The sequence below is a fragment of the Drosophila serrata genome, unplaced genomic scaffold (genome assembly GCF_035046125.1).
Source record: "Drosophila serrata isolate PLE 108 unplaced genomic scaffold, ASM3504612v1 contig_382, whole genome shotgun sequence".
Taxonomy (NCBI): Eukaryota; Metazoa; Arthropoda; class Insecta; order Diptera; family Drosophilidae; genus Drosophila; species Drosophila serrata.
Genome location: NW_028257280.1, coordinates 9939117 through 9963727, shown reverse-complemented (window position 1 = coordinate 9963727; position 24611 = coordinate 9939117). Strand labels below are relative to the sequence as shown.

Below are 24611 nucleotides of genomic sequence, written 5' to 3'. Positions count from 1 at the left end.
TGCATTTTTTTCGAAATTTGAAAAAAAGATAAGGGGTTACATCATTAAAATTTGCTAAATTCGACAAAAAATTGAATATTTTAAATTTTAAAACGCAGTATGCAGATTTGTTAGCGCTATAAAAACTAGCACAGAACAGTTTTCCTTATTAAAATTAACACATTTGTAGCTTAGTTATGATGTTTGCAAAACACTGGAGTCATTTCTGACCCCATAAATTATATTTATTTTTAATCAACAGCTGAATCAATCTAACTATGTCCGATTGAAATAAATTTTCTGAATTTTTTTTTTTTTTTGAAAAAAATGATAAGGGGTTACATCATAAAAATTGTCAAAAATTTATAAAAAAAAAAATGAATTTTCTACATTTTGAAATGGAGTATGCTGATTTATTATCCTAATAAAAACTAACATAGGGCAGCTTTTCGAATTGAAATTAATACTTTATTTTGGTGAATTAAGCAGTTTTTAAACTTTTATTTGCCGAAGTAATTTTCATATAAAAATATAATTAATATGGTCCAAAAGAATTGTATTAGAATTTCAGTCGGAACCATGTTACACATTGAAGGTGTCATTAATACCATCAATATTTTTGAAGGTATTATATTTTCAGCTTACTACATCCGATTCACACACTTTAATTTACTATTTTATCAGCAAGGACTCCAATTAAGTGCTGTCAGCCCAGTCCAGCATAAATTACTCACCCGCAAACCATTCCCAAGTAAGTCTGGCCACGGACAGTAATCCTTAATTTTCAAATAAAGTGGTCGGCAAACATTGATTATATCGTAGTTAAGGCGCTGCCCTGCCCTGCCCTGCCCTGCCCCATACCTGAAACCATTATAAATCCAAATTAAAAGACAAGCAGTTCGTGTAGATACTTTGATTTTATTGTTGTAATTTCTTGGAACACTTTACATTTACATTTAAATTTATACGCCATAGATGCGAGACGATAAACGACGACTACACACACATAAACAACTTGACAGTTAATTGATTTAATTTACGCACCACATTGATACGGATCAGGTCGATCCTACCTCGTAATTGATATCGTGTCTAAGATATAGTCATAGTTCGTAAAGGTACACTTTTGCATATATATGTATGTGTAGAGATAGCTCTTTTCGGCTGCTTTGCTTGCATATTGCTCGTAGCTTTGGTATATAAAATATAAATAGGTTACTGTTACAGTTACTGACAGATTACGCTACTAAATTAGAACGTTGAATTGGGCAAAAAACTTGAGATTCTTGGAGAGAAAACAACACTCAACTAACAACGACGGAGCATCAAATGGGGGGCGTCGAGATCGCCGGCCTCCTCTATCGCTAATACATTTATATTTATATTAATTGTTAATAATAATTTCACTTGTTGCATGCATTCAGTATGGCCAGGGTCGCAATTACACTCGCTGCACTCGTTCAGGATGGCCAGTGTCGTGCTTGAGTTTGTTGGCAGAGTCGGGCTTAGAAGCTGGTCTTGCCGAAGATAAAGTTGCCCGGCGCATTCACGTCCTCGGCGGCAAAGTACTCCTTCCACAAGGCGGCGAACTGCTCCCGGGTGACGTCGCTCTGGCCCTGGGCCATCTTGCTGAAGGCCTCCTCGCACTCGGTCTTCTCCAGGCCGTAGCTGGAGCAGACCAGCGTGAACTCGGTCACGTCGATGCCGCCGTCATGGGAGGCGTCCTCCAGGTCGAACATGAAGTTCATGTAGGCGTTCTGCCAGTCCATCACGCTGCTCGGATCCTTGGCATAGGCGTCCCACATGTTGCACCACTCGTCGACGCTGACCTGAAAGAGTCCATAGATGAGGATGAGGTATCGAGATTGCCCAGATTTATGCATTCCGCCCCGTGCTGAAAAGACCATTAGCAGGCGTCGCCTCCGGCGGAGATTCCCCATAAAACATCACCCTCCATGCCTATTAAGCGGATTCGGTTATGGCTGCTCTGGGGGGCGTGAAATTTATGCCCTCCGCTTAGCTTTATCCTCTATCCGCTGCCTAGCGAGGCGATATTAACATTTTCGTAGCTGCCCCCGCCGATACAATGCCGAGCGATGGCAATTACCGCAACATCGACAGTCGCCACCACCTTGACCAACTTGGCTGACCGAGCTCCTTCGACTGCAGTACATCGGTGGCGCATCCCCAGCCCCATTAATTGTGGCCAGTTGCTACGTTTTGGCATGTTTTAATACGGCCATAAATAAGTGCGAGGGTTGTGTCCGACTGACCGGGAACACAGCCACTTGTAATGCCAATTGGCAGCTCACTCCCGGCCACTTCGCCCTGCAGAGAGAACTCTAAACAGCAATTCGAGCTAACTGCATATTTTTATGTTTATGTGTCAGACACTTTCAGACACTAAATTGACTGCGAGTCAGGACCCGAATCCTTGACCCTGTGAAAATATAGAGATGCGTATACGCAATCTCAAAAGAAGGTTTGAGTCTGATATGTCTTCTTGAAGGAAAATAGTATGGATTTCTAATTGATCCTTTAGGGAACTGCACAAAAAACTTCTCCTGACTGTGAACTAATAATAATCTTGTAATAAACCAACTTTTTGTGGATCCTGATTGGACACGTGTGGGTTGCCAAACTTTAGTTCTTGATTCAACTGGAAACCGTGACACGGCACGTGCTCCTCCTTGAATTGCTGTTGGAGGGCGAACAATAAATCTCAAGCTGGATGGTTTAGGGCTCCGACTGCCGACAAAGAAGGACCAACAATGGCAGAGGCTTTTGGCATATTTTGGCAGCAAACTCCGTCAAGTTCCTTGGCCGGTGGCCAGAACTTTTGTGGCTTTGTGGCAGGCGAAGTTCCGCCGCTACCTCATTGGGGTTCGTTTGCGCACAAAATATCCGTAAAGCGGGCCCGTAACCAGTAACCCATAACCTAAAGCCCGTAGCCGTAACCCGTAACCCGTAACCCCATACCCGTACCCGTACCCGTAACTCGGGCGCGCGCCAATAGAATTAAGCCGAGGTTTTGCCGGACTGACATTTCAATTTCTGCTCGCTTTGTATCGCATTGTTGCGGGTTTTGGTCGCCGTTTGTTGATATTGAACGTAGAGTGGAGTGGGTTTCGGATTATAATTTAATTTGCTGCACTGGTGCTGCGTTTATGGCATTTGGGGCATTGCGGCGGTATAGAGGCAGGGAAAACCCGCAGTCTATGACAAAAGTTTGTCTTTGGGAAATGAGCAGAAGGCGGCGGGCATTGTTGGAAAACTAGAAATGAGAGGGAAAGAAAGTCCTCGGCCGGAATTCAGATTGCAATGCTCAAATAATTCACAATTCAATTTCCGCCCGCAGGCAGGGAATTTGTTTACTGCCGCCCCCTGCTTGGTATGCCTCACCAATAAAAAGGGAAATTTATGAACGAATATTTCTTCCGCTTTTTGCGAAGGACATTGTAATGTGCTGTGTCGCACGTGAGCCGTGTGTATGTGGGTGTGTGTGTGTGTGGGAGGGTGTCCTGCACACTTGTCAGTTACCTTCACAATGGCATCGAGTGCAGTCCATGGATTTTACTGACAATGGAGCCAGATTCGCTCGACAAAAAAACCGAATCACTTGACACTTGTAGTTGCCCTTTTCTGGCATCCGCAACTCACCTGTCCGTCGTTATCCTTGTCGGCCTTCGATCGCAGGCCAGTCCAGATTTCCATCATCACATCGTACGTCTCCTTGTTCTTCGGCGTGTCCTTCGCCCAGCCGCGCAGCTTGCAAACGCGCTGCAAATGGCAGAAACAATAACAGTCAGTACCGTACTCCCAAATTGAGTTATCTGTTGGCCAAGTTGCAATGGCAGCACATAAAAAAACTGCATGCAAATGGCCAAAAAGCATTGCCAACATTTGCGCTTTGTTTTTTTGTTGATGTAAGTATCGCATATTCGATGCACTGCTCGTTTTCGTATTCGCATTCGCATTCGTTTTCTTTTACCAAAAAATATATTCAAATTTGTTTGCCTGCAGCACTTCCGCTCCACTTACCTCGATGGCCAGCTCGAAGTCCTTAACGTCGATTTCCCCGCTTTGGTTCACATCTGTTGCGGCACGCATTCCGACATTTCGGCGCATCGTTGTTATTTTCGAGCCAATCGCGGCGTAAATTGCATGTTGTTGTCCCACATTGTTTGCATTGGTCAGTTCGGGTGCGGGTCCGGGTCCAGGCCAAAACCCAAAACAAGGGCAGACGAAAAAATGTCACAAAAAGAAAAAAAAAAATGAGAAATGAGCAAAAGAATAGAGCGATGAACAATGAACGGATTTCGTGGCCAGCTGCGACAAAGTTCCGGTGTGAACATCAACAAAACTGCACGGCCTCGTGGGTGGAAAGCCTTTTCCTATCCGGAGGACCCAGCCACTTCAGCACAGACCACACACTCGGAATAAAAAGAAGTCTTTACTCTAGCAATAATTCCTTTTGCCATATGATATCTTCATAAATCTATAGAATATGTAGTGTTCCTGCCACTTGGGGAACCTTAAAGTTTGGAAAAATAATACCCCTAAATAAATGACCAACATTTCCCTATTTTCTACACCAAACTAATATTATATCCAAGTCTCGTTAAAGTCAAAAAAGAAAAGTGCAACTTTCTTTTCGAGTGCAGGATTTGGCTTTTGGCCATGCGGGCGTGTCATTATCATTTGCAACGGTGTGCAAACGGGCACTTCAGTGCCAGTGTCAAGTATTTGGAGCTTGCGTTTTATGACCCTATTTTAATACCCTTACAGGGTACTTTAACTTTAGTTGGAAGCATGTAACGCAGTGTAAGAGTCATTTACGACCCTATAAATCATATATATTATTGATCAGGATTAACAGCTGAATCGATCCAACTTTGTACGGTCAAAATTTATTTTTTTCAGAATTTTCCAAAATTTCAACATTTTATAAGGGGTTACATCATTAAAATTGTCAAAAATTTGCAAAAATTTTAATTTTCTAACATTCTTAATATAGTATGCAGATTTATAAACCTAATAAAAACTAACATGGGAATGGTTTCGGAATTGAAATTAATGCTTTTTTGGCTGAGTAATGAGATTTTTATACTTTGACTTGTGAAAAAAATAGTAAAATAAAAATATGGACAGAGAATGGGAATATTTTAAGCTTATAATTCGATTGCAAGCTGCAAGGGTATATAAGCTTTGGCTTTCCAAAGTTGGTTCCATTTTTTTTCCCATGCCTGTGTCCTTTTTTTATTGCCTGACCAGCTGCTGTCGCAGGGGCGGGCATTGAGCCAAGTTGGGGGGGGGGAGGAAGGACAAGTACTATGTGTTAAGGATGAGCCAACCGCTCCGGTGAATTAGTCATAATTGAAAAGCACTTAACCTTTGCACACGGTACGAAGCGTTGCCTACTTGTGAGCGCTTCCTGCTCGAAACTTCTTCCTTTCGGCATTTGCATTGCGTTTTAATTCAATTTAAATTGGCAAGTTTTGTTTGAGTTTGCTCGCTGGCAAACACTTCAGTGCATTAAGCATGGAACAGAACACTCTCGACGCAGACACTTGTTTTATTACGTATACGCACTTGGCATATTAAGTATACGCGATGTGTGCACATCGCAGATGAAGGAGATTAAGACGAAAACGAAAATGCTGCTAATCTATGCAGGTAATATTATGAATATTTTAGCTTGGAAATAAATAAATTTTTGAAATAGGTAGGATCAAGATTTTAGCTTTTAAGAATGCTTCCATCCAAGAGAATGTAAATAAGGACTACAAACTCATATTTGGTATTCAAAATATACGCTTTTTAACACTCCAATTTGTAAATGCCTGATTTGCACTTCTCTTTTTATTGACTGCACTGATGCAAATATCTCTGGCGGATTTTATGACTGACTTTAAGGCAGCTTCGTCTGCTCTATCTACTGGCCAGATGCCGGTGTGTGTTGTGAGTTAATCCTATTAAAGCTCTTCCAACCAGTTGAAATGCAATCTAATCTAAAGTTTTCACAGCTTGCCCCCCTCGAAAAATGAGCTGCAGAAGTGGCAATAACTCGGACACACCCCATAAAATCGACAGCTCGTGCGGTCTGTCTTTGCAAAACTCCCTGTACCCTTTTCGGAGGGCCATTCATCATCCTGATAAATACTCACCGAAGAACACATTGAACAGGAAGAGAAGCTTCTTTTTGCGGAAATCGGAGATCGACATTATTGTGCTGTTGTTGCTATTCCTGTTTCGTCCGCGGTCGTTTTATTTACAGCGCTTTTATTGGCTCTCCACTGTGTTGCAGCCTCACTCGCTAAACGGAAATGCGAATTTCGAATTGAGAAATGGGAAGCTGTAGCTGCAACGACAAACAATTCGGAATACACAATTACACACAAGCATGGGGGGAGTGGTATAAGAGTCGCATAAAAATAGCAAATTAAGTGTATTCCGAAACGAGACTGTGTTTAAATTTAAAGCCCACCCCTCGGTCTCTCTGTCTCAATTAGGGGTGGTCCCGCCGGGAAGGTCGTCTCGTAAAAATAACAGTCACGGAGAAGCGAACCTAAAACCAACAGAGCCACAATCAAAGAAAAAACGAGGAAATTGTAATTGAATAAATACTTAAAATGGTTTAAACTAGACAATAATTGTATTGCACTTTAAAAATAAGTTGTAGATATAGAAAGAACTCGAAATATATTTTTTAAATAATAGAAAAACGATCGTTCAAGCAAGATGTTTTGTTGATTCAGTTTCTGATTTGAAAATTACACTTTGTATAACTCTAAAATCCTTTCTCCAGAAATCTAGATCTAACTGGTCCAGTTCCTAGAATACAAATGAACTCGAATACTTACAAAGAAAACTTCTAAGTTTTATTTGCCATAACTTTAGCTTTTAAATTACTCGTAATTTATTTCTTTGGGTGCAGGCGCAAAAGCAGAACCAGAACCAAAAGCAGAGCCACAACCAGTCCAAGACCAAGACCCAGACCAGAAGCAGGAAAACGGATTGGGTTTGCTCTAGTTGACTGGCTTAGTTTATGGCAGCTAATTCGGTCGGAGGAAATAAAAGAAGACTGTCTAAGGATGCGAGCTGCGAGTAATGCAAATGCATCCTGCATCCTGAAGGAAAAGGGGAGAGGGCGGCGGGTCGAGTGCAGAGCTAAATGCGACACAAATGCAGGCGAATGGCTTTGGCTCAGACTGCCCCCGGGCACGGGCCCCGCCCCCTGTGAGTACGGCTCATGGCTCATTTAACCTTCAATCAGAAAGCGAGATGCCAGGCAGGGCCATGTGCTAAATTAGACAGAACAACTATATGTGCACACATTCCGTTGTGGAATGTATCTTGGCAGCGGCAGACGCACTAAACGGAGGCCCCAACATCAAAGGACCTAGCCAGGACATTGCCAGTGCTGAAAGCCTGAAAGCCTCGTGTTTGCCTAACTGCCGCTCGGCAAAAACTGTCACAGTCAGAGAGCGTTTATGGTAGGCATTTCATGAATTTCTTATTTTGCCAACATACAAAATTGACCCAGTTTGGGGCCGACTTTGGGAATTCGCTTACTTATTCCCCGCGATTACATATTTAAAATTATTCTGTGGGTGAAACAACACGAAATTTGGTTTCAAAACTCAAAGAACTTATTCTTAAATTACGAATGCCTTTAAAGGTTTTTTCTAGCTGCACCCAGAATTGAATGCAAATTCTAAATAGGTTCTTTAGGAAAATGTATATTAATTTAGTATTAAAGATTTCAGGAAAGATACTTTTCTAAGGTTAAGTTATATTGTTTTAGTGTCAACTTTAAACTTAATTGTTTAGGAACCTTCTAGAAAATTACTAAATTTCTGCGGTGCTGTTTTGTGCTTTATGCTTTTCTCTGCTTTTCATTACTCTGCCTCTGGTAAATGTGCTTCGCATAAACAGCGTAAATATTTGCTTTAGTTTAGTTTCGGGGACGCCATTTATTCAGCTCAGCTTGGAGCGGCTGAAAGCGAAGGTAAAGCATAATTCCACAACAGAGGGAAATTGCACCGAGGATGTCAAGTGGAAAGTGGAATGCAATGGACATGACAACGGCAGCTAGGAGGAGCTGGCCAGGAGACCGCCGATGGCCAAGAGCCGATGGCTGATGGCTGATGGAGCCACCGGCGCTAACAGAGCACCACACGCCGTGCTGCCTTTTTCGGGTAAATGCAGTTTTCCCCGGAAATGAAATTAAATGGAATATCTCCGAGTCGCCAATTGGATATGCTGCTGAGCGGCAAATTGAAAAAAGCCAACCCGATCCCTGGCTAAAGAATGGCTTTTGGTCAAGTGCAGGTAAATTTACCTTTTACTTGAGCCAATATTATTCTATTATAACAGCAAAAGGTCGAGCAAAAGGTTGGGTTTTCTTAGACGCCAAGGCAAAAGTGTCGCCAAACTTTGCAGTTTGGGAAGAATAAATATAGTTATTTCGCCCACGGGAATCGAAGATGGCTTTGCAGGCACTAAAAAATGAGGTCGAGTTTTAAGTGTGGTTGTAAAAGCAAATGTAATTCTCATAAACGTTAAATTAAAAGTCGTTTCTGGAAGTAGAGTCCTTGATATATGTATGTATGTTAAGTTTACACCTCTAGAATCATCAAATCTGATTTTAAGCTAGATAGAAAATCGGTTAGTGGGTTTATAAAGACTTACGCTGTAATAATAAAATATCAATAAATATTTAACTAATCTTACTGACACTTCAATTATTTTACAAGGGCCCTCAGAATACTCATAAAAACTTACATTAAACTTGCCCTCATAACGATTAATCTTAACTCAAATTAAATTGGATTATATCTACCCTGGCAAAGTTAATTGTTTTTACAGAATCCACTGTCATAAAAATTAATCTTGACAATTATTTGGATGGAATAAATGGCTGGTTAAATGAATATATTAATAATTTCGATTTTGTGATTTTTTCACACAATGTGGCTGGTAATGTCAACTTCATTTAGTATTTCTGGACACATCGCGATGTACATATAAATCGGCCTGTCACAGTTCATTAATTTGCTACGTGCGCGTCAATTAACATCAGGTGAAAGCGAAGAGGGGTGGAGTATGTGAGTGTGTGTGAGTGGAACGCAATAAAAAATGTATGCTGAAATATAATCCACATCTCAACTGGCTAAAAGCAGGCGGCAGAAGGACGACACGCAAAAAGTGTGAAATTCAATTTGGCGCGCTTTTCACTGCAAACTTTGGCTTGGACTCCGCCTGACAGGTGTAATTTAAGCCAATGCATCGGAATCGCAATCGGAATCGCCTTTCACTGGCAATCGGAAATGGCCATGGGAATTTAAAGCCTTTTAATAGCCTTACACGAGCACTATTTATCCCTGAAATTAATAATTAAATATGCGCACAAATTGAATTCATCGCCGCCATTTGTTTTTCAGTTAAACCAGCGAACAGTCGGGCTCGCAGGCTGTGTCATTCGGGCGAGCACATTACGCATACGCCGTGTTGTGTGCGTTTTTGCGGCCGAGGCCTTTATTTCGCTGCTATGCTCCATTAATTACCAATACTCATGCGCCAAGGCATAAAGGCCACGCGCTGCCAGCCACAAAACTGCGTCGGCTTTTGTGGTACGAGGCGACCACATTAGCCAACGTCACCGAACGAGAAAGCTCGTTAATTGGGTTCCCTTTGAGATTGTTCTAATAACGTGAATATGAGGCAAAAATGGCGGAACTTTCCGTCATTTAATATGGCATCGCGGGCAATAAATACCCATCTGCGAAGTTATAAATTTCAATATGAAGACATCAATGCTTTTAATTGCGTCTCTAGTGGAAGGGGCTGATTTGATTCAACAATTTATTGGGCAATCAAATTAGAGAACGCCCCCGCCCAACCCCCTGGGCAGAGGTTCAGTACAGAGTTCAGTTCAACTGGCCGTTTATCAACACAATTTGATTTGCATAAACTCATTCTTTTTTGTATGGCTTTCAATGTGTTTATTATGCAAAAACGCAAAAACGAAGCTGGGCCCGGGGAGAGAACTCATAAATTATGATGGAATAAATTCATGAAAATGCAGGCATGGCTTTGGGATAGTTGACAGTTTGTGAAACACACTTCTGTCCCGGGCTGTAAAGAAGTATGCTACACGCCGACACTGGGGATTGATCGATTCGCATTCCGATTTGTGGACAAATTGTAATTGTTTTGATTGCATCGGGTGGCACATTCAAGGCTGCTGACAGCTCCCTGGGCCTGGGTTTGAGCGAAAATCTATACCGATCCAGGCAGCTCTTAATCCAGCAGCACAATCCCCAATCCCGTTCATGGGCAGCTGTCCGGTGACCAGATGACCCAATGGATTTTCCATTTTTATTCTCTTCATTTTCATTCCCGATTCGAGTTACCCGCTCGCTCTGGTGGCACACTTTTCAACGGTCGCTAATTACTTTTGTGCTGCCGTAAATTTGCGCAGCCAATTTAAAATAATAGACAATGCAAGTGGCGTCGTCGTTTGCTCTTTATCTGCTGATGCAGCTCCGGAGCAATGGGCGCACGGGGACTCGTCCGCGCTATCTGCCTTCGGTTTCTTTTGTTGCACTGCTGCCCTGCTCGCAGTAATTCTGTGTAATTTGCATTAATTTACATTTAATTTTCAGTCGCCGCGAAGGAGGAGACAATGCGCGGCCTAAGGCCACCGACGCATGCCTGGCCAAACAACAAGCCCTCGGAAAGATGGACAAAATAAGAGAGAAGCCTAGCCTGGTTCAGGGTCCCGACCATGGAATACTGATTGATTTAACACTTTAGAAGATGACTTGAAGTACATTATAAAACATATTTTGTTTGAAAACCAATTTTAAGACATTCTTGTGTATGCATTTCTAACTATTTCAATGTAAACTAAAGTAGATATCAACACCTCTTAGACCAATACCAAACACCCTGGATTTCTATGAGTAATGGGCAAGAAACTACAGCTGGACAGCTGGACAGCTGCACAACTGGACAGCCAGGACCAAGATCCTTCGGGCTGTCTGTGGCTGTTATTTTTCCTCGGTTGGCCAGAAAACTTTGCCCACGCTTTCAATGAATTCATTATGGCAGCTTTTCAAGGTGGAGAAGTAAGAATTTCGCTTCCAGTTGTTAAATTGTCGAGAGGATGGATGGTTTTCACCATCCGACAGGCAGCAAGCACCTCAAGCCAACCGACAACCGCCACCCTATCTCGGGCTCAAGGCTTTCACAAAACTACTCGAAAGAAAACTGGGCCTCTGGTTCCTGTTGAGCCAAAAGTCTTTCAGCTTTTAGTTCTTGTTCTTTGGGGCACTTGTGCTCGTTACTTTTGGCTTGTTCTTGGTCGCTTGTTCTTTTGTCGGTTTTTGAAATGTGTGTATATCAAAAATTTGCTGAGGCATTATTATGCTAGCAGGCGGAAACTCTGAACACAAACACAGGTGCACTCACACTCACTTTCGACTGAGGTTTTGTAAAATAATATACACTGGGTGAAATGGAAAGTAAATCCATAATGGAGGTTTTTAAAAAAAATATATAGTAATGCTTATGCAGATATCTGTATCAAAAATTACGAGTAATGTTTAGGTGTAGTAAGTTCTATTTGTTCTTAAAGAAAAAAATCATGTATAGCTAATATTCAAATAAAAATAAGATGCAATATCTCAAACTGGAAAATAACCAAGTTAATTCCAAGTTACAAAATACTTTTGTAGTGATTTAAGAAATGTTTTCAATACACCAAAAAAAATGTTGTTCCAGGAATCTAGAATAACATTTTAATAAGATTTTTTTTCAAATATTTTGTAGCTTGTTAACTTAGTTATTTTTCCCAAAAGTTCGAGCTGATTTTGGGTTCAACTTAATTTTTTCTAAACACAAGCTCAGTTTGCACTATTATGTCAAGTACCCATCAATTGTTTATTAAACTATTTGTATCATCTATCAACCTTTATCAATTTATAACCCTTATAAATTGTATATTTTGCACACTGTAAACAGCACTTTTTGTTTTCACTTTGCGATGTGAATGTTTCTGGACATTAACTTTACCGTTGGTTCTGGCTCTTGACTGGGTTATCTGACTGCACTCTGCACTCTGTGGACTCGTGTGCTCGGCAACGCGGATGGCCGTCTTGTGATGTTCGTTCCATGGAGCCACTGGCTTTTATATGGGATTCCCCGGCAGCGACGCCGGCGCAGACGGCGACGGCGTTCTGGGTGCCTTTTGTCATCGTTGGCTTTATCTTATCGCTGTTGCTGCCGCAGTCGCCGTCACTGCCGCAGTTGGCGTCGCCTGCACTTGTCAGGGTGTGTGTTACTATGTGAGTGTGTGTGTGTGGGGAGTGTGTGTGTGCAGTTTATTTTTTGGCCGCCACGTGCACTGTTACGAGCCGAGGAGGCATCAGCATGCGGCATATTCGGTCATGGGTTTGTTTTGGGATTTGACACTCGCAGAAAACTCCATGCTGGGTGCCCCTGTAAATTCCGCTTTATTTTGGTAATTAAATCGCACGTCTTATCGGCTGCCAGACCGTACAATGTAGTGCTGAGAGGGTTTATGGGTGAAAAGCTTCAACAGAGAGAAAGAAAATGAGGGATTAGCATTTCTCACTGAGTCGTATCCTTCTGTTTTCCTTGATTTTACTCAGCTTTGGGTTAACAGTTTTTTAACAGTTTTCAGTTCTTGAACAGAATATTTTTAAAGCGACTTGGTGAAAATGCTAAACGGTTTTAAAACACTTCTGAAAGTATGCTACGAATTTTTAAAACAAGGGTTATTGTCTCTATTTTTACGTCCTAACTGGTAAATTCCAAACACGAAGGTATGTTGATTCTTAAATGTAACAAATAATATACTACAAATCAACATAGAAAGAATATTTGTTTAATCGATACATTAAATCGATATTTTATAATTTTATGAGTAAATTCAAATTTTTTAAATGTCATAACTAAGCCAAAAATGCATTCATTTCATTTCGGAAAACGCTTATGTGCTAATTTTTATATGGCTAACAATTCAGTATACTGCATTTTAAAATATACAAAATTTAATTTTTTGTCAAATTTTGATAATTTTTAATGATGTAACCCCTTAAAAAATTTTCAAATTTTGCAAAAATTAATTTTTCTTTTTGACATAGCTAGATCGATTAAGCTATTGCTTTAAATCAATAATGTATATGATTTATAGGGTCGGAAATGATTCCTTCTTGCGATACAAGCTCCTGACTGAAATTTAAATACCCTAAAAGGGTATAAACACCTTTTGTCAAAGTTAAAGACTCCAGCTACCTTTCAAACTTTTACTCTATTAAATTGAAATAAAACGGAAAGGGAAAACTTTCCGTACAACTTTTTTGTGGCTTAAGTTCTGCTGTAAAGGAACCCAGACTAGTATTTAGATGTTGCACAGATATCCAAAGTGCCTTCAGAAATGTCAAGTTAGAATGAAGAATATAGTTTCTTTTCTTCAGCTAAATCCTTTCTCTTCAGAATAAGAATCCTTATCCTACTTTATGGCAACTTTCCAAGATGCAATGCCTTTCTCGCCGTGCACCACAACATAACAAATCAAAATGTGCAAATGTTCTGGACAAATTTTTAGCATAGCCTTGACACACACACAATAAGCTGAAGAGCACACACATACTGCGGCCAGCGAGTGTGCACACACTTGCATACACCGACCTATAGGCTGAGCAGAGCTTGGCCAAAAGTTAATTTGGCCCAAAAGGCACAGGCAGAAACAGCTGCTGCAGAACCAGAAGCAAAAGCGGCAGCAGGAACGGCAAGCAGCAAGCAGCAGGCAGCACCAAGTACTTGGCAGCATAATTTCTGGTGGCGCATTCAATCTTGTCCAAGAGTGGACCACCAACCGACAGCATCCCCGAAAATAAGAAGAAAAAAAAGCATTTAAGCCGAGCAATTTCCAGCCTTTTAATTACACAAAGCAGACGACGACGCATACAATCGTCGGGAAGCTCATGTATTTTAGCTGTTCAGCTGTTAATTGTCAAGTTTTTGGCTGAAATGTCGCTGCCAATTTATCAGGCGCCTCGAGACCAGGGGGCAAACCCCAACCCCCCGCACTCTGGACCAAATCCTGCTGATGCTCCTGCTGCTTTTGCCGCCGCTCAGCGGGTGTCCTGCGCAGTGCTGTCGGAATGTCCTTTTTTAAATGGTCTCAGCTGGGTAAGAATGTCAAGCATTGCCATTTTGGGAAATGTTAAATTTTATAGCATTTATATTTAACAACCAATTTTTTATTTCCTACCCAAATATTACAATGACAAATTCTACACAAAAATGAACATTTACAAAGAAGTATCTATATCAAGAATGAATTTTAATTTAAAATATTTGTTTACCATTTGATAGAACTTTAATTATGAAAAATATATTTTAATATCTTTTGAAAATCCTTTAAAAATCTGAATATACATATGTACGTACATAAGCGAAGAAGTATCTATTTCTTGACTTCACTTTTAATTTCATATATTTGTTTAGTATTTGAGAGAATTTGAATTACCAAAAGTATCTTTTAATACCTTTTGAAAATCCTTTAAAGGTGTGAAGGAGTAAGTCCTTCTTTATGAAAACTATCTACTATATCTTTTTAAAGAGGTGTCACGAGCAGCACTGGTGCTCCAGTGTCCTGCGCCTGTTCCACTTCCAGGCTGTTCCGCCAGCTGATGCTTATTGCAGATGACCGTTTTACCAATGTTTCGTTCCGGTCTCTTATGTCCTGCAAGTGGTGCCGAGAGTGTCCTGGTGAGTGTGTGCCCCAGCAGCTGTGTATGTGTGTGTGTGCCTCCGTCCCTGTGGGTGTGTGTGCGACGGTGCGTGTTGGAGTAGGCAAATGTTTAAATTTGTGGCCTTTTTACCTGTTTGCATCTCAAGTGGCCAAGGGCCATGCCAGACCCAACCGTGTGTGGGCGTGAGGAAACGGAAGTCGACATTGACACAGTTTGAAATTAACATGAGCGGCCGGGCGGTTCCGTTCCGCTGAAGACCAACTAAAATCTTGAATGCCTTCTGGCGTTTGACCCCATTTCTTAGCGTTTAGCTGTCCACCTATTTCGTGTTGTTTTTGCCTTTTTTTACCATTCGGCATCTTCTTCTATATTTTGTTTCTCTCTCTGTTTCCTCCCTCTTGCTCTGCCGCATAAGTGGGACCACTAAACGTTTCGTTGCGGCTCAAACGCAACCACACGTGAAGAGCAGGAGAGGCGACAAAGTACACTCGAAGAAAAAAGCGACAGTCGAGTCCCCTGACCATAGGCATATCCGGCACTGTGTGGGCAAACATAGCTATGTACAAAACGTTGCCTATTTTTATGGGTTTAATTTTGCAAACTAAAAAACGTATTCTCATTTTTTAACAAAAATTAAACAGGAAGCAAAATTAAATATCAAAGTAAAATAAATAAAACCTCATATATTATATTCGCATAAAAAAGTAGCAAAGTGTAGAAACCTTAGCTTGGCACGGCAACAGCAAATTATTTGTGCAGGATAGCCTGCCCGGTAGCCACCCACCCACCTGTCCCAACCCACCCAACCGCCCTCACCTGCTGGCCGCCTTTGTGCGGAGGACGTTCTGTGCCAGCCACACACACACACTCGTCGCTTACCTGGTCGGCAATGGCAATGGCAACTTGATTAGACCAACATGAAATTAAGTAATTTTGCTGTATTGTTTAGTGTTCCAGCTCTGCCCTCCCATACGGGACGGTGGTGTTGCAGTGGCAGACATGTAGCAGGAGACCGGGGGCAGGAGTCAGGAATGGACACCACAATGGCGGCCGAGAACAAAGCGGGTCACAAAAGAAACCGCCAAACAAACCGAATTTAATGAAAACATTTGTATCTCTACCCAAAGATGAGTCTCCGATTTTAGATGAAAGCTGTAAAGGAAGAAAAAAACTAGGGAAAAATAAATCATTTATTTTGAAGTGTGCAAACTTTTGCAATCATATAAAATTCCATTTGCTCCTTGGCCAAAAACCTGGCTAAAAATCAAGCATATGTACGCTCTGTGGTGCTTTATGATAATAGTCGAGAGCTCTTGGCCTCATTCCGTATGCGTCAGGCACAAACTCATGTGTCATGTGCAACTTCAACCAAATTGCATTTACCTCTATCGCACGGCAAAATTCCATCAGGCATCAGACACTTTCCTTCTACCAGTTAAATCATTTCATTTAGCATAATCAGAAACGGAAACGGAAACGGAACCCTTTGGCCATGCATTCTCATATCGCAAATGGCGAGTAAAACAATTTGAATTTTGAGGCAAATTGCACATAATCCGCCAAAAAAGTGGAATTCCCTTTGAATTTAAAATGTGCTGAGGCAAAGAGGAGAGGAGCCGAAAAACTATGGGACCATCCATGGACCCCTTGTAATTTCCATCTACCGGAATTTGCAGAATATCAAACCGACTATGGTATACTCAGTACTCTAATTATTTTATTTATTTATATACAAAATATAATACATGCTGTTGCTATTTTTCTGCAAGTTATTGAAAGCGAAAAGGAAATGTCCTGACAGTTTTTATTTTTAAGAAACTGTTTTAGGATGCAATTAGCGAAAAAAAATATTTTCTGTATGGTGTATACCCAGAAATATCTCGGACCAAGAGCTCGGAATTTCCGGGCAGATGCAGGTGGGTCGAGGCAAATTGCGGCGCCCAGGCCAGGACAGGTGAGTAAAGCGTTAACCCTTCAGCGTCCCTCGTCTGGACCGCTCCACGTTTTAGTGTTCCTGCTGCTGCTACTGCTCCTGCTCCTGCTCCTTTTCCTGCTCCTTCTCCTAGTGGTGATGGTGCTCCTGGCTGGGATTAAATCAGCTTGGCCCTAAAAATAATGCAAGCTTGTCATGCATGGCTGAGGCAGAGGCGTGGCCCAGCACGGTGCTTGTCTGTGTAATTTACTATTATTTTTTAAGCACTTTCCTTTTATGCTCTCGCTGCTCTCTCACTTTTACACAAACACACAGAGACACACATAAACATTTTTATTGTTTGTTTCATTTGGCATTTTGTTTGTTTTCAGCTGGCGTCCTTCCGCCCTGCCATTGTGTGAAAAAAGGAGGCGGGCTTTCCAGTGGTTGTAGGTGGAACTGGTGGACGAGGTGGAGACCCCGCAGTTGCACGTGAGAAACTACACATGTCCTCCAGTGTTTTCAGCATGTCTGCATGCGATTGCAGCAGGAGTAGCTGTGCATCTGTATCTGTATCTGTATCTATAGTATCTGTATCTGGATCCGTATCTGCATCTGTGTTGGCAGTCGTATCTCTGACTATTTGTTTGTCCTCTCATTTCGTTTTATTTGTTTGTTTGCCTTTTTTGGCCGATTGCTTGTGTGTGTGTTTTTGGCTGCCAGATTTATGTTTTGCCAAACGGAATTTGTCTCGTGCATTGGGATATACCCAGCATCTCCCCCCCACTTTTCCAAACCAATACATATAGCATCCTTCGAATGCGATTGCGAACAACAAATTGATGACCCGAGATTTTCGCTGCAGTTGCAGCTTTCCTCCCTTTAGCCAGGCCGAATTCAATTTACCTCTGGCCCAAACCGGGGGAAACGCTTGCGTAATTATTTCCACGTGCTTCGAGGGTCATTTCGGAATTATTACATTTCCCACCCACAAAACAAAAGGTATTGCATAACGCCTCGCTCGAAACTGAGCTTTCCACTCTTTTGGCCGCATAAAATGAATTTTAATTTGACTCGCCAACCGACAACCGCCAACAGCCTGTCGACAGACACCCACCCAGGCCAAAAACTGACCTTCCAACCGACAAAAAAAATATATATAAATTTCAAATTCTTTTTTGCTTACACCCAGGAAGCCGAGCAAACAAAATACTAAATAAGAAATTAGAATTTTCGGTAGCACAGCAACATAGATGCTCTTTAATTAAGACTGAAAGAATGATTCTTTATTAGTATTATCTCTAATTAAATATTAGACTAGATTTACTATCTTGCAGTGGCAGTCAGCTGATTGCTGATAATATTCTGTGCCAGTTGCAAAAGACTAGATAACATATCAAGCAGGAACTATGTTTGAGCATATATTTGTGGATTATATCTTTCCACAAATAGAAATTGAAACATGTGATAAATAAATATAAAATGGTTCATCTCAAAAACAAATACAGCCGTTATTTCTGGCAACTTCATCTCCTCTTTAATCCATGTGAAGTTCATGCTAAAAACTCTCTTAAACTCTAAGCCTGAGAGGTTAATTAGGCCACTTGAATGGCTGCCAAAAGGGTGAAGTATTCAAAAGACCCGGACTACTGCACGGCCATGGCAGCTCGAATTTAGGCAATGTACATTGGCCAAACACATATGCAAAATAAATACCAGACAAAGCGGATGGTATAATAACAATTATTGCCTCGCCGGCCCAATTTTACAATCCCCAGTCCTCCACTTGGCTCGGATCTTCGGGGGATAAGGAAGGAGGCGGCCGCAATGACAGCGGAAGCTGAAAATTTCATTGATTTTGGCAGCGACTATGGCGACGGAAGCCATGAAAAAGCCAGCAGTCAGCAGAAGGACTCGACTCCGGCCAGAAATTCGGGCCACTTGACTATGGTAATTTATATCCTGTACGACCTCGGCAGCCAGTGGGCGAACGTAAACACATATATGCATCCATGCGGGTGATGTGATGGGTGAGGTCTAGGCTAAGGTTATGACATGTCCGTACCAAACATTGCCAGAAAATTTGGGTAAACAACAAAACGCGCTTCTATTTTTTTCCTCCTTCTTTTTTTTGTCTTAGCAATTGCCGCATTTGTATCTTTGAGTGCGTCATTTTCCCCCACAAACTGTTTGCCAGATAAGACTAAATGCTAGCCGAAAAGAGTTGCTGATAAGTCGTCCAAGGGGGGTTTTCTTATCGCCTCCCCCGAAGGGGGCGTGTCTGCGTCAGTCAACGACGTGGTCCACGGCTGCTGATTCCCTGGCTGTCTCATTTGAATATCAAATTTTATCCAAATTACCTTGGCATTTGACAGGCCTCAATCTAAAATGCAATTAGTAATTGTGCAGCCTCACTAATATTTCACTCGGTACTTGAAGAGTGCAAAGGTATATTGAATATGGGATTAATATATAATATAATGATTTTAAAAGAATATTACATTGCAGGGTATTATAATTTTTGCTAGAAGCTTGTAACGAAAGAAGGAGTCATTTCCGACCCTGTAATTCATATATATTATTGATCAGAATCAACTGCCAAATTTATATTGCTAAGTCTGACAAAGAAATACGTTTTTTGAAAATATGTCAAAATTTAAAATTTTGTAAGGGGTTGTTAAAACTTTCAAAATTAGAAAAAAAAAAAAAAAAAATTGAATATTTTAGATTTTAATTATTAGTATACAGATTTCTTAGCCGTATAAAAACTAGCATATAAACTCTGTCCGAATTAAAATTAATGATTTTTGGCTTAGTTATGATATTTGGAAAATTATCCATTTAATATACCATAAATCCAATTGTTTATTATTTTCTTTACTTCCATATTTCAATATCAAAGTTCAAGTTTTGCTTGATTTTATGTATGTTATACATATAATTAAGTTGGTACTACAATGATCTTGTAGATATTTTGTAATACAAACTTGTATAACATTCCCAAGTTAACTTAATGGTATTCCATAGTCGTGGCACTTGACTTTCATTCTTTCAGTTTGTATTTTCTTTTGCGGGGCCTGCATCTCTGTCCAGTTTATTTTCGTTAGGTAATTGGCTTTATCTGACTGTGCCATCTGCACTGCGCCATAATCTCGGGGGCTTCATGACATAATTTTCGTATTTAATTTCTCCAGCTCACCTTGATTAGACAATCTCCCAGGCGAAGAGTCACCGGTTCGGTTTTGTTTTGGATCGACTGCATTCATTTCAATCGCAACGGGTTCAATCGAGTTCAAGACATTTAAATGTCCGACCGAATAATTTGCAACTTGACAAGCATATATCTCCGCTCACACGGCGCCGGTGTAGGCAGTTGTGGTTCATTTGCAACATGGAAACCACAAATTTTGAGCCACATAAAGAAAAGCAAAAGAAAAACATAGATAAACCGAATCGAAAAACTAAAAAAGCAAAAAAACAAAAAAAAACCGAAAACAAACAAGGGGCCGCAACTTCCAGGCGGCGCACATATATACATAGTATTTGTTGCCTTTTTTTCGCCAGCAGGCCAACTAATTGCTATTAATAAAAAGAAATAGCTTCCAACGCGACTCGAGCAGGTGAGACGCTATTAGGCGGCTCTTGGGTGGCCGTGGCCGTGGCCCTGGCTGACTGGATTGGGACTTGGATGAAAGCCATCCGGTGCTCCGAGATCGGAATGGACCAAAGTCGACTTGGCGGCACACAATGGGCCCTTGCTCTTGTTAGCCCATCGGTGGAAAGTCGTCCCAATACCAATCTAGTAGTCAGAGTCGGTGCCATTGTCTGGCCGGTGAAGAGGAAAGCTCGGTTTGTTTGGCCAAATGGGAGCTCGTACTCATCTGTGATTATGCTTTTATGGGGCTTCCCACACCTGTTGATCAACAGGCGGCATTGCATTCCGCGGTGCAAACTCCGCACGACTCGGCAAAACCAATATACGGAGGCACGTAAATTCAAATTTATTGCATTAACAGCCACTAATTGTTTGAGCTGCTTGCAATTAAACACGCGCGAGTACGAGGCACACAGGCTCACATAAAACACTTGTAGTTTGACGAGAGATAAATACTCTTTAAACTGAGCTACCTAGGAAAAGAAGAAACATAAATAAAGACAGGTTTATACTTTAACCACTGATTACAAGTAAAGGGATTCACCTTTCCTCCCTAATCCGAAAGGTAAAGATATCACTTGTACCTAAAATCTCATTCTCAGAGAAAGTCACCGACTTACAGATGTACTAAATTCAAAATAGAAAGTCTAAGTCTTAAAAGCACCCCAATCACAAAGTAATTAATAATAGTTACACAGATATACATATACTAAATGTGGTAATTATACATGTTTGGGAGTGCTAGCCGTAAACAACTATTAAGTTGAAAAGTAAACAGAACAAAGTGTTGCTTGCTACCCTCTATTCCGAACCAAATCCAAGCAACGAGAATCTTGGGAGAACTTTCGGTTCCAGTTGGTTGGCCAAAGTGAGACCCGCATGATAAGTACATTAACCCTAGACAAAAACATTTGCTTTCAAAGTTTGTCAAACTAATTACCCCCGGGGCTGCTGTGCTGCGAAAAGTTTGCAAATTGCGCAATCCCCACCTATATAGACATCCTCAACTGTATCCGTATGCCATACACATGGCAGTAGCTCAACTCTAGATGAAATAACAATAAAAACAATTAATTATAGGAGCATCGACAAAGTCAAATTGCCTGTCTGCAAGTCTGCAAGTAGGAGAGAGACCCGGAGTCTCTTTGTTTGACAAAAGCCAAGCAAAAGCAAAAACATTTCGCATGCCATTGCCACAAAGGCAACGCAGCAGCAGTAGCAACAATAAAAACATCGGGCCAAGAGCGGCGGCAAACATAAACTTGGAGATACAGGAAACACAAGGCAGATAAATTTGAGCAAAGGCAAACGTGCGACTAGCTATACACAGCAGCGGCAACATCAGCAACAGCAACAGCAGCAACATCAGCAACATCAGCAGCAACAGCAGCAGCAGCAACAGCAACAGCAACAGCAACAGCAGCAGCAGCTGGCTAACCACTTGAATCACTTTCGTTTTCATCTGATCGCCAGTCGGGTGGAAAGTGGTAATGTAATGCGCGCATCTTTAAGATACAGATACGCCACCATGCAGATGCAGTTGCTGCATTTGCATGCCCGATATCGATCAGCTGTGAAGCATCACAGTTGAAGTTGTCCGCTCCGTCTGGGCCTTCCCGTCCAGCGCCATTTGTCTAATTGTCGAGTTTCTCGAACTCTAGGAGAGCACATGTTGCTGCTACTGCTGCTGCTGCTGCTGCTGCTGCTCCTGTGGCTGCTGCTGATGCTGCTGCGAATATGATGCAATTGCCATTGAATAACAGCGGCCACTACAACTGCAGCAGAGAAATTGCAGTGCCCCTGCACTCGGCCACATTCAAGGTCCCGAACTTCGATTTCTCCCGACTCCGACTCCGACTCTGGCAGATCTACGTGCTTGACCAATTTGTATACAGAGAAAAATGATGCTGAACAATTTAATTTTATTTCGGTGCACTTTAAATTATTTCTCTTAATGAAAACCGAGAAAAATAGTGCTGACCTTTTGCATTCAATTAGATACTTTCTTTAATAATCAAACTTCGAGAAGCCTAAATGTATATACCATTGGAGTTTGCAATCGAATTCTTGGATGGTATAAGGAAACAATCTTAATTAGGCTGAAAATATTCCCATGTTTTACGACATTTATCAATATGTTTCTTTTAATTAAAACCGAGAAAAATAGTGCTGACCTTTTGCATTCAATTAGATACTTTCTTTAAAATTCAAACTTTGAGAAGCCTAAATGTATATACCATTGGAGTTTGCAATCGAATTCTAAGATGGTATAAGGAAACAATCTTAATTAGGCTGAAAATATTCCCATTTTTTTACGATATTTATCAATATGTTTATATGTCAAATTTTTAGACAAATTAAAGTTTAAAAATCTCATTACTCAGTCAGAATTTCATTTAATTCAATTCGGAATGCTTTCCTATTTTAGGGTTTAATAGGATAATCTGCATAATCCATTTAAAATTTTAGAAAATTGAAATTTTTGACAATTTTAACGAATTTTTATAAGGGGTTACTTATAAAAATTGGATAATTCTAAAAAAATCAATTTTGACCGGACATAGCTAGATCGATTGGGTTTTTAATTCTTATCAAGAATATATATGATTTATATGGCCGGAAATGCCTTTTTCACTTTGTTATAAGCTTCTGACTATAATTATAATACCCTTGATTTTTATAGAAATCTTGAACAATTTCTGAATTGAAACAAATACAAACTATTAATATTAATACCAACATTTTAACATAAAGATTTATTCCAGTGTACGTTGCCGTATTGACCCGCAACGCTTCCGACGATTGTCATCGCATCTCTGGCCTGAGGCATGCGTAAAAACTTATTTTTATACTGGGTTTTTTGTACGATTTCAATTAAATACCAAAACACACAGCCATTATTGTTATTATAATTTCTATCATTTATTTTGTATTTGTTTTTTGTTTTTTTTTTTCGCAACCCGCCGGGAAAGTTCCCACCGAAGTTTTCCTCAAATTGTTGCTCCTCGATTGGGCAAGCGATTTTCGAATTTCAAGTTTCTGATTTTGATTATCCGATGGGCCCTGCCGTTGCCACTGGGACTGAGCCTGCCACTGCCACTGCAACTTCAGCATCAGCTTCAGCTTCGTTCGTCATCTTCAAGTGAGGCGAACGTGTACGGCACGGCGCCTCTTAATTGAACAACAACTGCGATGCCGGACAAATGCCAACGCCCACCACAACAAATTGACAGCCGGCGTCTTGGCTTAAATGATCAATCGGCTGCACAAACATAACTTCCCCTCCAGTGGCACCATGGGAGGGAAAACCATTTCTGGCCATGAATATTGGGCCGAAAATGTTATACTTATTCAAAGATAAGTAAATATTTCACATGCATTTAAATTGTTCCTATTTTTAAATAAGAAAAGGTTACTATCCACTCAATAAATACTTCAAATATATCCTAAGAGTCGTGACAATTTCCACAAAGACTTCCCAATTTAAGCCAATACTCTGACCTTCTTTGCCCATTGTGTGCTGCTCTTGGCCGTTGGATGTTGGTTGTTGGTTGTTGCCGTTGGCGTGGTGTTTTTGATGTTGCATTAACAACTTCCCCATTGGCTTTGTGTATGTTGCTGCTGCGGCAGCAACAAGCAACATGACTTATGAGTTTGTGCATCAACACGGAATTCAAGTCGTTGTAGTTGCTGCTGTTGCTGCCTTCATCGCGTAATGAAAACGAAAGTAACTCGTACTCACATACAAATGTACTCACTCAGTCACTCACTTAGTCTATGGATATGGCCAGCCGCATGCCACATCATTCACACTGAGACACACACAGGCAGGCAGGCAGACCGGAATTATGCGCATATTTTAAACTAATCGCTATTAAACTAATCACTTGACGTCTTACATTGAAACAGGCGTTGAATAGCTACCCGCTGTTAATCACTCACTTAAATGGCAGTCATATCTAGAAAAATGCATTCAAATTGTCAATGAAATGAATGGATAGCAAAACCTAATCGAATTAGATCGGATCGGATCGTGTCCTATAGGCTACTGGACATTTAAATGAGATTAGATAATGGCTGCTGGTGTCACGAATCGGAAATCTTATGCAAGTTTCGTTCATTCTAATGTCAAAATCGAATCCATAGCCATCAATACTTTTCTCGCAGCGAAATCGTTTCATATGCATACGAAAAACAAAAATAATATTAAGTAAATAATTATGGTAATGACCCACATGTGTGATTTAATTTAGTAATTTCTAAAGTGGCAGTT

General features: G+C 40.9%; 1 protein-coding gene across 2 annotated transcripts; it reads right to left on the bottom strand.

The window, feature by feature from the left end:
• Positions 1 to 877: 877 nt before the first annotated feature.
• Scp2 (Sarcoplasmic calcium-binding protein 2) lies at positions 878 to 12150 on the bottom strand. 2 transcript variants are annotated; one of them, XM_086840126.1, is made up of 5 exons: positions 12061 to 12150; positions 6147 to 6547; positions 4021 to 4073; positions 3640 to 3759; positions 878 to 1808 (listed from the first exon to the last, which is right to left on the bottom strand). In XM_086840126.1, exons 2-5 carry the CDS (start codon positions 6202 to 6204, stop codon positions 1485 to 1487), a joined length of 555 nt encoding a protein of 184 aa, XP_086696252.1. In that variant the 5' UTR covers positions 6205 to 6547; positions 12061 to 12150; the 3' UTR covers positions 878 to 1484. The 2 variants fall into 2 exon arrangements, with proteins under 2 accessions (XP_086696252.1, XP_020816970.1); XM_020961311.2 differs by having other exon boundaries at positions 6147 to 6340.
• Positions 12151 to 24611: the final 12461 nt, after the last annotated feature.